Source organism: Schistocerca cancellata, chromosome 3, assembly GCF_023864275.1.
Source record: "Schistocerca cancellata isolate TAMUIC-IGC-003103 chromosome 3, iqSchCanc2.1, whole genome shotgun sequence".
Taxonomy (NCBI): domain Eukaryota; kingdom Metazoa; phylum Arthropoda; class Insecta; order Orthoptera; family Acrididae; genus Schistocerca; species Schistocerca cancellata.
In genome coordinates this window covers 415,837,144-415,850,467 of record NC_064628.1, presented here as the reverse complement: position 1 = coordinate 415,850,467, position 13,324 = coordinate 415,837,144, and the positions used below count along the sequence as shown (strand labels likewise).

Genomic DNA, 13,324 nt, shown 5'->3' with positions numbered 1-13,324 from the left:
TTTCACGTGACACTAGCCATAATATGAGCTCACCTTAACTGCCTGTTATGTGTATTACAGGTTTTATGGTTGCAGTAAGAGGAAGATTATTATAATTAATCGGGGGTTTTCATTCTTGTTTGACACCGTTGCGAAATCTGCTTCGTGGTGGTGTTGTTTCTTCCTCACGGATGTGGGTGCGTTTGTGTTAAATATCATCTGCTTGTCTGTGTTCCTCTCTTGATAGTACTAACTGTTTTGTTCATCTCGGTGGTGTTGTATAATCAATGGTCCCGGAAGCATGCTTTGAGGTACTGCGTTCAAAGTCACTAAAAGCATAATTATTAACAAGTGTGAACTGCTAAAATTGGTCTGTATTTCGTAATTATTGAAGGTTATTGCGGCGAAAGTTTTGGTTTGGGCCACTTTTTTTTGTTATAGAATTGATTAACCAAATTCTGTTGAGTACTGATGTGTAATAGTTGCCGTCTCTGTTTAAGGTTGGATCTTATTTACGCTCGCCACAGCCTCTGAATTTATTTGGTTACAATTCTCTGATGGAACTGGGCAAGGGATATGAGCACTATTGCACGCTTCAAGAAGCAAAAGAATGGGTTCATGCTAACTAGACCAGAGGCTCATGAAACTGCATGGGACGACTTATACTGCAAAAGTGTGTAAATCGCGTACTATGCATTCATTGTTTTGTGTAAAGCTTAGATGGTCGAAATTATAATTATTGAAGATTAAGCCTTAGTATTGGCAGAACAAATTTCAGCGTATACCTGATTAAGTTTTCTGTTTTCCTCTGGCGGATTAACTACAGGGTATCTGAGAATTTAGTACGCCGTCTCTAATGTGTGTTCAAATTACGCTTTTATTGCATTCATGTGGATGTAAATAATGGAATCTATGTAATAGTTGTTTGTGAATACTAGACCTTCCCTTTATGATGAGATTGCCTTTGGGATAATCTGTGAAGTTTTATCAGCTGAGCCTAGTGTAGTAATGAACATGTAAATTTGGAGTCACCGTGTTCTTTTGATGTTGCTAATACGAAAGGATAAATACAAATTAGCTCATGTTAAAATTAAACAAAATTTTCTTTAACATTTACCACCACCTTACCTTTCCCAAGCCGTCACTAGCTAAACCTCTAAACCACCTACAAATTTAATCATGTACTTTTCCCTACTACACACACAATAAGTAAAATTTTGTTCTTTGATAACCTTCGTCATGTTTCAGTATTAATGTCCAGCGATGTAGGTCCGCATGAGACGTTTTATGGACGTAACATGATGACAGAATTCGTACCATAATAGCATGGAAATGTTTGCGCCTTACTAGTCAAGTATCAGTGTTCCTGGTTTTACTTATTTTAGGTGACTGTGTAGTATGCACCTGTCACATACACTGCGAGCTGATACGCTGATTCTTGTACAAAATATATCTGTGACAGAAACCATAGCTTTATATTCATGATCGATTCATCAACCGATAATCTGTGCAAAACCGACTGAGGTGACACATTGAAAATATACAATAACTCGGGTGCCTCAGGACGGTGGTTGAAATAACCTTTCAGCACTCCAGCTTTAGGAATGAAAGTTTCACTCTGCAGCGGAATATGCGCTGATGTGATACTTCCTGGCAGGTTAAAAGTGTGTACCGGACCGAGATTAAAACTCGAGACCTTTGCCTCTCTCGGGCAAGTTCTGTACCATTGAGCTATCCAGGCACGACTTACGACCCGTCCTCATGGCTTTACTTTCACTAGTACTTCGTCTCCTAAGTTCCTAAATTAACAGAAGTTCTCCAGCCAACTTGCAAGGCAAGCACTCCGGGAAGAACACTTGCCTGCGACAGGCTCGGTCCGCCACACAAGTTTAATATATCAAGAAGTTTCAGCAAAGCTTTAGGTTTTCTACAGTTTTCCAAAATCGCTGAAGGCAAACACCGTGTAGGTTGCATCAAAAATTTCGCATTCTGTATTCTTCCCCGTCATTACCAAATTGAAGCTTGTGCTCCGTCTCTTACGATGTCGCTGACGGAACGTTAAATCATAATCTCTCTTCCTTTCCTTTTTTATCAAATCTGTGGCCAGTTTACCTGCAGACGCGCGGCATACTCACCCACATGATCATGACTAGGAAGATGAGGTTGAGAGCCAGTACGGCGATGGCTGGAGCCTGGAACAGCCAGTCGTAGCTGTCGGGACTCATCCAAGGGCAATGGCGCATGAGTGGTTCCGTCGTCTGCACCTGTGTCACACAATACATAATAAACCCCTCCACTTTCATCGTTGTGCTGTCGAGAAAATACAAGGTTTTATGTTGTATCAAGTTTTTATGGAGAATATCAGTGTGACTAAAAAGTTTAGATAATCTGTAAGAATGATATATTTTTCGTTGTATAAATTACCGAATAGCAGCAAAGAAGGACATTCACTAAAATAATACCACATCCACCTACTAGCTGAAAACTGTACGTGGCTGTTACTATGAAACGTCTCACACAAACTTGCCTCTGAAATATAGGGAAACAGAGCAAGCACACTGATGACCAAAACATTATGGTCAATGCCCACCCTGAGACACAGTGACGCCTGTTGGAATTGTGGGTGCCTAATGAGGTAATGAAAGTGTAAAAGTGAGGCTGAGACAAATTCGTTCCGCAAATGTGGAATCTTATGACCCAAGTGGCTCTGAGGGAGAGCAGAGTGTTATATGGCAGACCACTAGCAACAAGCTTCTCGGAAAAGTGCGAAGCTGGTCGGCAGTTCAAGTGGTACAGACATGAACATCTCTGGAAGGTAGTTAAAGGACGGTGAACGCACAAATTGTTGAACGTCCACGTCTCACCACAGAACCTGGAGGCTGGACACTGGCCTGCTTTCCAAAACACATCGCTATCTGTAGCGGAGTTCACCACAGAGAACGACGGCGCTGCAGGAGCAAGACCAAGTGTTTCCTAGTACACCGCCCATCTCACATATTTTGACAATAAACTCCGCAGCATACCACACATACGTGTGATCATGTCGATCTAAAGACATCATCAACTACAACTGCAATGGTCACGAAATCATGGTCACTGTACCGCGGATCAAAGCGAACTTGTTGCAGTATTGCATGAATCACGTTGGTTGTTGCATCAGGTCGATGGTCATCCAGGTAAACTGCTGCTCCAGACGTGAATCAGGTCAAAGACATAGGCCTGTGCAGTCAGTAATTATGCAACAGCGGACATTCACCTGGGTTTCCATGGCACCTTGGTAGTAAACGAAGGTACAGCTACGTATATTATTTTGAACCACCTGCATTACTCTATGCTTGATGCCACCCATGATGGCGATGGCATATTCCAGCACGATTACTGTCTGTGAATCAAGACCACAATCGTGCTAGAATGGATTAAGGATCATAAGAGTGAATTCACTTTGATAGCTTCTCCACCAGATTCACCTGATGTGAATGCTATAGAACTCATATGGAACGCTACCGAGCTCCAGCTAAATATCGGCACGTAGTTTAAGGGAATTGCGTTATCTGCATGTGGACATCTAACGCCACATACCTTCGGAAACGTACCTATTACTTGTAGAATCTATTGCAATTATTATCACTGCTGTATTTCGTTCCAAAGTTCAGTACCACACCATTAAGCAAGTCATCAAATGTATTGGCTCGTCAGTGTAGGTATGTTACAACAAAAACTCGTGTCTAGCAAGCAATTAAAGATATCTACAAATTGGGTACTTGAGAGGCAATGCTACTGAAATTGTAAATTTGAATTTCACTACCTATAAAATATGCAACGCCTCCATTCTTTGCAGAGCAGAGAAATGCCCACCAGATCTCTCCATCAGCATACCCAAACCTTTCTCAACAAATCAGAAGATGATCTGTGATGTAGCTCACACTATGTAAATCGTACGGCGTTTGCATTCATAAATTTATAGTTGACGGGAAAGTGTATTCTTCGAAATGCTTGAGTCCTTACGATCGTTTAACGCACCCTCTCCCCCATCCCTCTCTAGACTCTAGGCCATCCCGTCTCTCACTCTCCCTCTCTCTCTCTCTCTCTCTCTCTCTCTCTCTCTCTCTCCCTGCCTTCCCTACTATCGCTGTTGATCTCAAAAGTATCATAAGGTGGCCACATTTTTAATTGTTTCTCCTTAACTGTTTGTTTGCAGACTAGTATGTCAGTATAGCCTAGCAAGTAACTTTTTCCTCGCCGCTGAGGAATATCCCTCATCGTTCCATGTCGAGAACTCACAGCTGTTGTGTGGAGTTGTTAATGATAAGAATCATGATATTTCTCTTGCATCATATCATCATCTTTTATGTGTCTCTTCAGTGATATTTACGATTCTCTTGACTACCATATATTGTAAGTATAACTGAAAGTGAACTATGTTGGTCCGAATAGGTATTCACTCCATTCTAGGGCCCACATTCGAAAAAATAGATGAAACTTTAAGCAGAGTTTTGACTAAAATAAGAGGGCGCTCTTAAACGTAATGCCTCCGAATCTTTTATATGAAAACTATTAAATGTTTTGAATAAACCCAACTTTATTAACATTCTGCCTCTTTATTCTTCATGTATACATATTTATTTCTCAACATAGTCACCCTGGTGATGAACATATTTCTCCCAACGACACGCACGTTCGTTGGTACCGTCACTATATAATGTTTGACTTCGTTTACGCTGACGCAACCTCACCTCTCCTTGCACCGCTTCAACACTACCAAAGTAAAGTCATATAATTTCTCCTTTAAATTTTGGAGAGAGATGAATAGCGGATGGGGCCAGCCCACGACTGTTGAGGATGATCGATGATAGTGAACGCCAGGGGCTGGATAACTGCATATGTCGCTGCGCTTGTGTGTAGTCTGGTATTGCGATGCTGAAGAAGAGGGAACTTAATGTGTGGACGAACTCTTCGATTTCAGAAACTAGATTACAGCACACTGTTACTCACTTACCGACTTATTTACGTTACACTCAGCCCTGGCCGTGTTATGCGCTACAGTTCGGAGCCCTCTAGCGACGCACGGTTGCGACTTGCCTCAGCGAAGCCGTGAAGTCGATCCGGTAATATGTGTGACATGAAATACCTCAACCGATACTGAGAACAGAGTAAAAAGTTCGGAGATGTTACTTTTCAGCACGCCATCGTAATATACTTGTCAGGCTAAAGGAGCGCAATTTGCAGACGTAGTACTTGGATCTTCCTTCGAGGCAGAAATCCACTCTTAAACAAGGCACACAGTATATTTGTGATTTCGACTGAATGAGTGAAATCTCTGCAGAATGTGACTGGAATCAAAAACCCATTGTGGTAGGACCTGCTAGTCTGGCCACACCACTTAATGAATTTGCATTTATTTTTTTCAACATACTACAGCCACTTTCCTAAACGTCAGTTGAAAGATCTTTTGCTATTTAGAGAAGGAGAGTAGTTAGTGATTATCATAAAATGTGTTGCCACCATCGCGAAAAACGAGGAGAAGGATTTTATTTTCTTAAAGATCTAGTTGCAGTTTTTAGTTGCAACTAAACAAAGCAAAAGAGTAACTGGGTTGATCGAGGCGAGTTCGTAACAGACACACTCCAGCGTAAAGTCTAACACTACTAGTCACTCGAAGGGCACTTCTAATGAATCGATCGTCGCAGGGTTGGAGGGTATCTTCAAGATATAATTTTCATAGGGTCGTCGATTATTTCTATGTAATGCTCTAATTACATATAGAAATTAGCACAATGGAACTATTTCACGTTGATAAAGCATACTACGAACGTTCTTTTTATGAGAGGTGGATCGACATTCCAAAGTATCGAGCTTTCTTACACTACTCACAAACTACACGTCTAACTGTATTTATCTGCGTTATGGTGGATGGATAAAAATTTCATATTTAATTTATGCTTATTGTTACTCCAACACAGGGCGGGTAGTTCATAAAAAGGGGTATGATTAGTTTTAGGTTGATGGATAAATTCGTAGCATTTATTCATAAATTTAACAAACACAACAGATACACATAACAGAGACTTAAGCAATCAACAATAAATTCTCCTTCGCTATTCACAACAGTCTTCCAACTCTGGAATAACTGTTTGATTCAGTGACTGTAGAAATCACGTGGGTTTTCAGCGGAAGAATTCGTCCAGTCACGTTCGAATCTCATTTTCATCCATAAAGGAACTTCATTGAAGGTAGTTCGATTCAGAGCAGAAAAGCTGAAAATCGGAGGATGCAAGGTCAGGTGATTACGGTGGGTGCGGAATGACTACCCAAACAAACTCCTGTACAACGTTTTTGTCAGACAAGAAAAATTCTGGAGTGCGTTGTCGTGGAGTAGCATCACTATACCCAGTTTTCCTGGTCGTCGTCCTTGGACCGCGTCTACAGGACGTCTTAGTTGTTGACAATAAATGACAGCAGTGGTGGCTACACTCCGAGGAAGCATTTCCTAATACACCAAACCGTCGCTGTTCCACCAAATATTTTGTGGAGGCGTTAAGGGCTTTGTACAGTGGGTTGCTGCTTTGCTTGTGATCAAAAATTCCTTTCTTTTTTCTTGCGGTAGCATAAAGATACCATATGTTGTCAACAATAAAAATACAGGTTAGGAATGGTCGGTGGTGTTCACGACCGAACTGAGGACGAGAGAAGCAGACATGCACATATGGCCATCCACTGGCCTTTTTTCTTTTGGCTTAGAACATGCGGCATCCATACACCAGATTTTTTAACCTTCCTCACTGCACGCAAATCTCGCACGAGGTCCAGTGACCACAGTTCATCACATTTGCCATGTCTCGAGTACACTGACTTCGATCATTGTAAATTAATGCGCTGAAACGATCTTCATCAAAGCCTGAAGGTTTCCAGAACGCAGACTGTAACTAACATGGAAAAAATCCTCCTTAAAACGAGAAGCCGCAGATCGTGGTCTCGCGGTCGCATTATCGCTTCCCGAACACGGGGTTCGATTCCCGGCGAGGTCGGGGATTTTCACCTGCCCCGAGATGACTGGGTGTCATTGTGTCCTCGTTATCGTCATCATTCATCCACATTACGGTCAGAGCAAGGCAACGGCAACGGCAACGGCAACGGCAAACCACCTTGCCTAGTACAGAGGTGCGGGTCTCTCGCATCGTTCCGGTACGCTCTGTCAAGAAGCATTTACTTCATTTCCATTTCCATTAAAACGAGAAAACCATTTTCTTGCTGTTCTCTGTCCAATTACATTAGCCCGATACATGGCGCAAATGTTTCTGCCTGTAACTGTTGCTACCTTCCCTTTACTGAAATCCACGTGAAACTCCATTTTCTAACGTCCACAGCTCCACTCACTCTCTCCAAACGATAAACTGACAATATGTAAAATCAAACAGCAACAGTGGACTTCAAATAAAAAATTACAATCGCTGAATGAACCATACAAACCAGAAAATGTCCTCGGTCACGCGTTCGAAACACGCCACCGCTTAAATTTTGATTAATAATCAGCAGTGGCTGCCGAAGTCTTTCGACAAAAGAATTCACCCTCATTCTGCCAAAGGCAGAGTTTCAGGGCACTCTGTTGTCCTTGGGGTGAGAGACTCCTCCTGAAGGCGGAAGAATAAGCAATGATCAAAGGCATGATCATGCAGAAGGCAATGGAAACCACAGTCTTAAAGACACGTAACGTGTATCCACAGGACATGTGGCCAGTAATTGAAAAAGTGGCATGATAATCTCTCTCCATCGGCAAAAGATTGTGGAATAGTCCCATTTCGGATTTCCGGGAGGGGACTGCCAAGGGGACGTGACCATGAGAATAAGATTGAATAACCAAAGAAGGGATGACGTTCTACGAGTCGGGGCGTGGAATGTCAGAAACTTTATTGTGGCAGGAAAGTTAGAAAATCTGATAAGAAAAATGGAAAGGCTCAATGTACATATACTAGGAGTCAGTGAAATGAGTATACAGTAATGTCGGCAACAGCAGAAAATTGGATAACAGGAGTAGGATTCGTTATGAATAGGATACGATGGACGGGGGGAGGGGGGTGGTCAGAGAGACTGTTACTGTGAACGGTTCACCGATAGGATTGCTCTTATCAGAATCGACAGGAAACCAAAATCTAGAACGATAGTTCAGCTATAAGTGCCGACATCGCAAGGTAAAACTGAAGAGATAGAGAAAGTGTATCAGGATATTAAAGGGATACGCAGGTAGAGATGAAAAACTAACAGTCAGTATGGAGGACTGAGGAGTGGTTGTAGAGTAAGGAGTAGAAGTAAATGTTACAGCAGCACTTGGGCTTGGCACAAGGAATAAGAGAGGACAAAGACAAACTGAGTTCTCTAATAAATCTCAGCTATTAATAGCGAATACTCTGTTCAAGAGCCACAAGAACAGGAGGTATAATAGGGAAAGGCCGGGTGATAAGGGAAGATTTCATTTAGATTACATCATGATCAGATAGAGATTCCGAAATCAGATACCGGATCGTAAGGCGTGCGCAGGAGCAGATATAGACTCAGATAACAATTAAGTGTTGATGAAGAGTAGGCTGTAGCTCAAGAGATAAGTCAGGAAGAATCGACAAGCAAAGAAGTATTACACGGAAACACTAAGGAATGACGATATATGCTTGAAGTTCTCCGAGGCTATAGATAGAGCAATTAGGTATAGCTCAGTAGGCCGCTCAATTGGAGAGAAATGGATATCTTAGGAAAAAGGGCAATCACAGAAGTTGGAAACAAAAACGTAGGTACAAAGAAAGTAATTTCGAAGAAACCACGGGTAACAGAAGAAATACTTCAGTTGATCGATGAAACAAGGAAGTACAAAAAATTTAGTTAAAAGCAGGAATACAGAACTACAAGTCACTGAGGAACAAAATAAATAGAAGGTGCAGGGACGCTAGGACGAAATGGCTTCATGAAAATGTGAGGAAATCGAAAAAAAAAATTAAACTTCCTGTCAGATTAAAACTTTTTTTCCGGACCGAGACTCGAAACTTGGGAAGTTTGGAAGGTAATAGACGAGGTACTGGCAGAATTGAAGTTGTGAGGACGGGTCGTGAGTCGCGATTGGATAGCTCAGGTGGTAGAGCACTTGGCCCCACTTGTCCGCTGCAGAGTGAACATCTCATTCTTGAAAAAGAAATGTTTGTCGGAAAGGCTGCTTCCCCATATTAGAGAGTCAAAACACCCTTTGGTGGAACTAAAAGCAAGGTTGGTAACATAAAGAATGCAGCAGGTATTCCACTGTTAAATGCAGAGGAGAGAGAAGGGAAGAGTACATTGAAGGCCTCTATGAGCTGGAAGATTTGTCTGATGTGACAGAAGAAGAAACAAGAGTCGATTTAGAAGAGACAGAGTATCCAGTACTATAATCAGAATTGGAATGAGTTTTGGAGGACTTGAAATCAAATAAGGCAGAAGGGATAGCTGACATTCCATCAGAGTTTCTAAAATCTTTGGGGGAAGTTGTGACAAAACATCTATTCACGTTAGTGTGTAGAATGTGTAGGTCTGGTAACGTACCATCCGACACTAAGGAATAAAAAACACAATTAGGATGTGTTATAAGACGATCGGTTTGGCTTTAGGAAAGGTAAAGGCACCATAGAGGCCATTCTGAAGTTACAGTTAACAATGATAGCGAGACTAAAGAAAAAGCAAGACACGATCATAGGATTTGTCGACCTGCAAAAAGCTTTCGACAATGTAAAACGGTGGATGGTGTTCGAAATTTTGAAAAGGATCGGTGTAAGCTGTAGGGAAAGGCGGATGATATAGCTACAATATGTACAAGAGCAACCAAGAGGGAATAGTAAGAGAGGCCGACCAAGAACGAAGTGCTCTGATTCAGAAGGATGTAAGACAGGGCAGTAATCTTTCACCCCTACTGTTCAATCTGTACATCGGAAAAGCAATGATATAAACAAACGAAAGGTTCAGGAGTGGAATTAAAATTCAAGGTGGAAAGATATCAATAATACGACTCGCGAATGACATTGCTATCCTATGTGAAAGTGAAGAAGAATTACATGGTCTGCTGAATGGAATGAACAGTCTAATGAGCACTGAGTGTGGATCGAGAGGAAGTGGAAGAAAGACGAAAGTAATGAGAAATAGCAGAAATGAGAACAGCGTGAAACTTAACTTCAGGATTGATGGTCACGAAGTAGATGAAGTTCAGGAATTCTGCTGCCTACGCAGGAAAGTAACTAATGATGGACAGATCTAGCAGGACATCAAAAGCCAACTAGCACTGGAAATAAGGGTATTCATGGCCAAGATACGTCTACTCGTATCAAACATAGGTCTTAATTTGAGGAAGAAATTTCTGAGAATGTATGCTGCCATTGTATGGCAGTGAAAGATGATCTGTGGGAAAACCGGAACAGAAGAGAATGGGTGCATTTGAGATATGGTGCTACAGACGAATGTTGAAAATTAGGTGGAATGATAATATAAGGAATGAGAAGTTTCTGCGCAGAATCGGAGAGGAAGGAATATGTGGAAAACAATGACAAGGGGAAGGGTAGGATGATAATACGTCTGTTAAGACATGACGGAATGACTTTCATGGTGCTAGAGGGAGATGCAGAGGGAAAAACTGTAGAGTAAGACAGAGATTGGAATACAGCCTGCAAATAATTGAGGACATAGCTCGTAATTGCTACTCTGGGATGAAGAGGATGGCACAGGAGAGAAGGAGAGAAATACGTGGCGGGCCGGATCAAAACAGTCACAAGACTGATGGCTCAAAAAAAAAAAAAAAAAAAAAAAGTAACCCGTGTATCAACATTCAAAACAAAAACGCTACGAACTTATACAGCAACCTGATAATAAGGATATGCACACACGTTTTGTATCCTTTAGATTTCTGTAACGCCTGCAGATAGATAATTAAAACCCATACAGCTATTGCATATTATAAGCGTGAAATCTTTTCAGGTAAACCAAAGTGTGGTGGTCTGTTTACAAAAGTGGTACTAGTAACGTACGTATCTCAAATAATGGTGCCATAAACATTTGTCTCATGTATATTTCAGTCTTTTTATTTTATTTTTGCTCACCTGAGTGTCTTTTTCTCTTGGCGCGAAAGTCTTCACGAGACCCCACATCGCTACGAAGAGAGCAGGGCAGCCTGAAACACAGTAGCAAGAATGAATGGCAATGATGTATGAAACGTATACGTGTTAGAAGGGAAATGAATTCCTTCCTCTTAACAGTTTCCTGCAAATGGGTGGAATCAACGTGAACCTTTGCTGAATCATAAACAAAACAAAACGAGTGGTCTTACGTATTGTATAATAACTGCAGGACAACATATATCGTTCTTACAGCTTTATTTACGTTACTAGCCAGAGAGATATAATACAAAGATTAATACACTGCAAACAGAGTATTTATTTAACCCTCAAAGAGGGGTAATGCCGAATATTCCTTTAATATTTTCCAAGTTATTTTCCCGTTCAACTTCGATTTAACAGCTGTAAACTTCAACCTAATATTTCCGTCAAAGTTAACTGAAGCACAGCACGCACACATCTTTGGATGTAAGACTAAGTGTGATGCAGACAGCTGTGCGTAACTGCTGGCGATGCTACCCCGGATAGAATTGGCAGCACTGTTGGCAGCAACTTACACCGTGTTACTTTCTGCTCTGATGTCCATTCTTGTTAGTGAAAATCCAGAATAGTATTCTAGGTACTGAATTATTTATGAGTGACGTTGTCAACTCCGTCCCACAAACCCATAATTACATCGATATCAGTCTCAGCGACAGATGTCGGTTTGTGTCAGCATCTGTGCCAGTTGCTCGATGATGTCTTGTTAAGCATCTCCCAACATCGACAGTTTCCGGCCGACAGCCACCTGAGCTGATCTTTATAACTTTTCACCGTTTCTGTTCTACACACTCCTAGCAAACTGCAAAAGTATTCTCCGTCATTTTCATTAACCCTTAAGAAATCTTGTTGTTTACCCGTTGCTCATAACAATAATAAGAATAATCATGGTCATCATTAAGATTATCTGCCAGATGATATACACAGCTGGCCATAGGCCTCTACGACAAAAATTCGCTAGTTAGTAGTAACTTACATTCGTCTACGCTGCCTCTGGCTGTTTTCTGATGCAGTCTGTTCACACTCCAATAAAGTATCCTCTCGTACCTCTCTTATCCACTGGAGTGAAGCAAAGAAGTAGCTTGGTCCATGTAACCTCCAATAACGTAGCTGTATGTTCAGCGGAAATTATTTTCAGGAAATGTACTCGCAGCTGGGAATAAGTGCAATCTCCAGTTGTAGAATACAATCACGGCATTGAAAACATGTGCCGGATTGGAAATCGAACGTGGATTTCCCCAAAATTGCGAGCACGCCCCGTGGTCAGACCCAAACTTCTATATGTCGTCCATGTGTCATTAACCTGCACTTGTACATTTACTGTAATTCCAATAGAGGGGAAGTCGCTAGTCTGCTGTCGGTGGTTAAATGCGATATTGCTCTGTTAATTCATTCTTACCGCTGAAAGGGCTAAGTCGAACTGACGCATGGAGAATTATTGACATCCTTTTGAAAACCAGTCATGAAAAACCATTTTAACTGGCACTCAAAGTACGTGACAGGTAAAAATTCTCAGAGGGTTATTATAATGCTTCTAAATCCTTACATTTGTTCTCTAACCATTCCCGCTTAGCCATTTTGCACTTTCTGTCAATCATTTTTAGACGTCTGTGTTCTTTTCGCTAGTTGTATTTCCTGCGTCTTCATATTTTCTACTTTGGTCAGTTAAATTCAGTATCACTTGTGCTATCCAGAGATTTTCACTGTTGTTGTTGTTGTTGTGATCATCACTCTGAGACTGGTTTGATGCAGCTCTCCATGCTACTCTATCCTGTGCAAGCTTCTTCATCTCCCAGTACCTACTGCAACCTACATCCTTCTGAATCTGCTTAGTGTATTCATCTCTTGGTCTCCCCCTACGATTTTTACCCTCCACGCTGCCCTCCAATACTAAATTGGTGATCCCTTGATGCCTCAGAACATGTCCTACCAACCGATCCCTTCTTCTGGTCATGTTGTGCCACAAACTTCTCTTCTCCCCAATCCTATTCAATACTTCCTCATTAGTTATGTGATTTACCCATCTAATCTTCAGCATTCTTCTGTAGCACCACATTTCAAAAGCTTCTATTCTCTTCTTGTCCAAACTATTTACCGTCCATGTTTCCCTTCCATACATGGCTACACTCCATACAAATACTTTCAGAAATGACTTCCTGACACTTAAATCTATACTCGATGTTAACAAATTT

The 13,324-nt window shown here is 41.4% G+C and overlaps 1 protein-coding gene across 1 annotated transcript in view; it reads right to left on the bottom strand.

Moving 5' to 3' along the window:
- LOC126176347 (diuretic hormone receptor-like) overlaps window positions 1–13,324 on the bottom strand; it is a 171,403-nt gene that overhangs the window by 35,159 nt on the left and 122,920 nt on the right. Inside the window, exons 6-7 of the mRNA XM_049923499.1 lie at window positions 11,079–11,149; window positions 2,115–2,243 (exon numbers count right to left, since the gene is read on the bottom strand). Coding sequence (XP_049779456.1) covers window positions 2,115–2,243; window positions 11,079–11,149 — 200 coding nt within the window. The remainder of the gene's footprint in view (window positions 1–2,114; window positions 2,244–11,078; window positions 11,150–13,324) is intronic.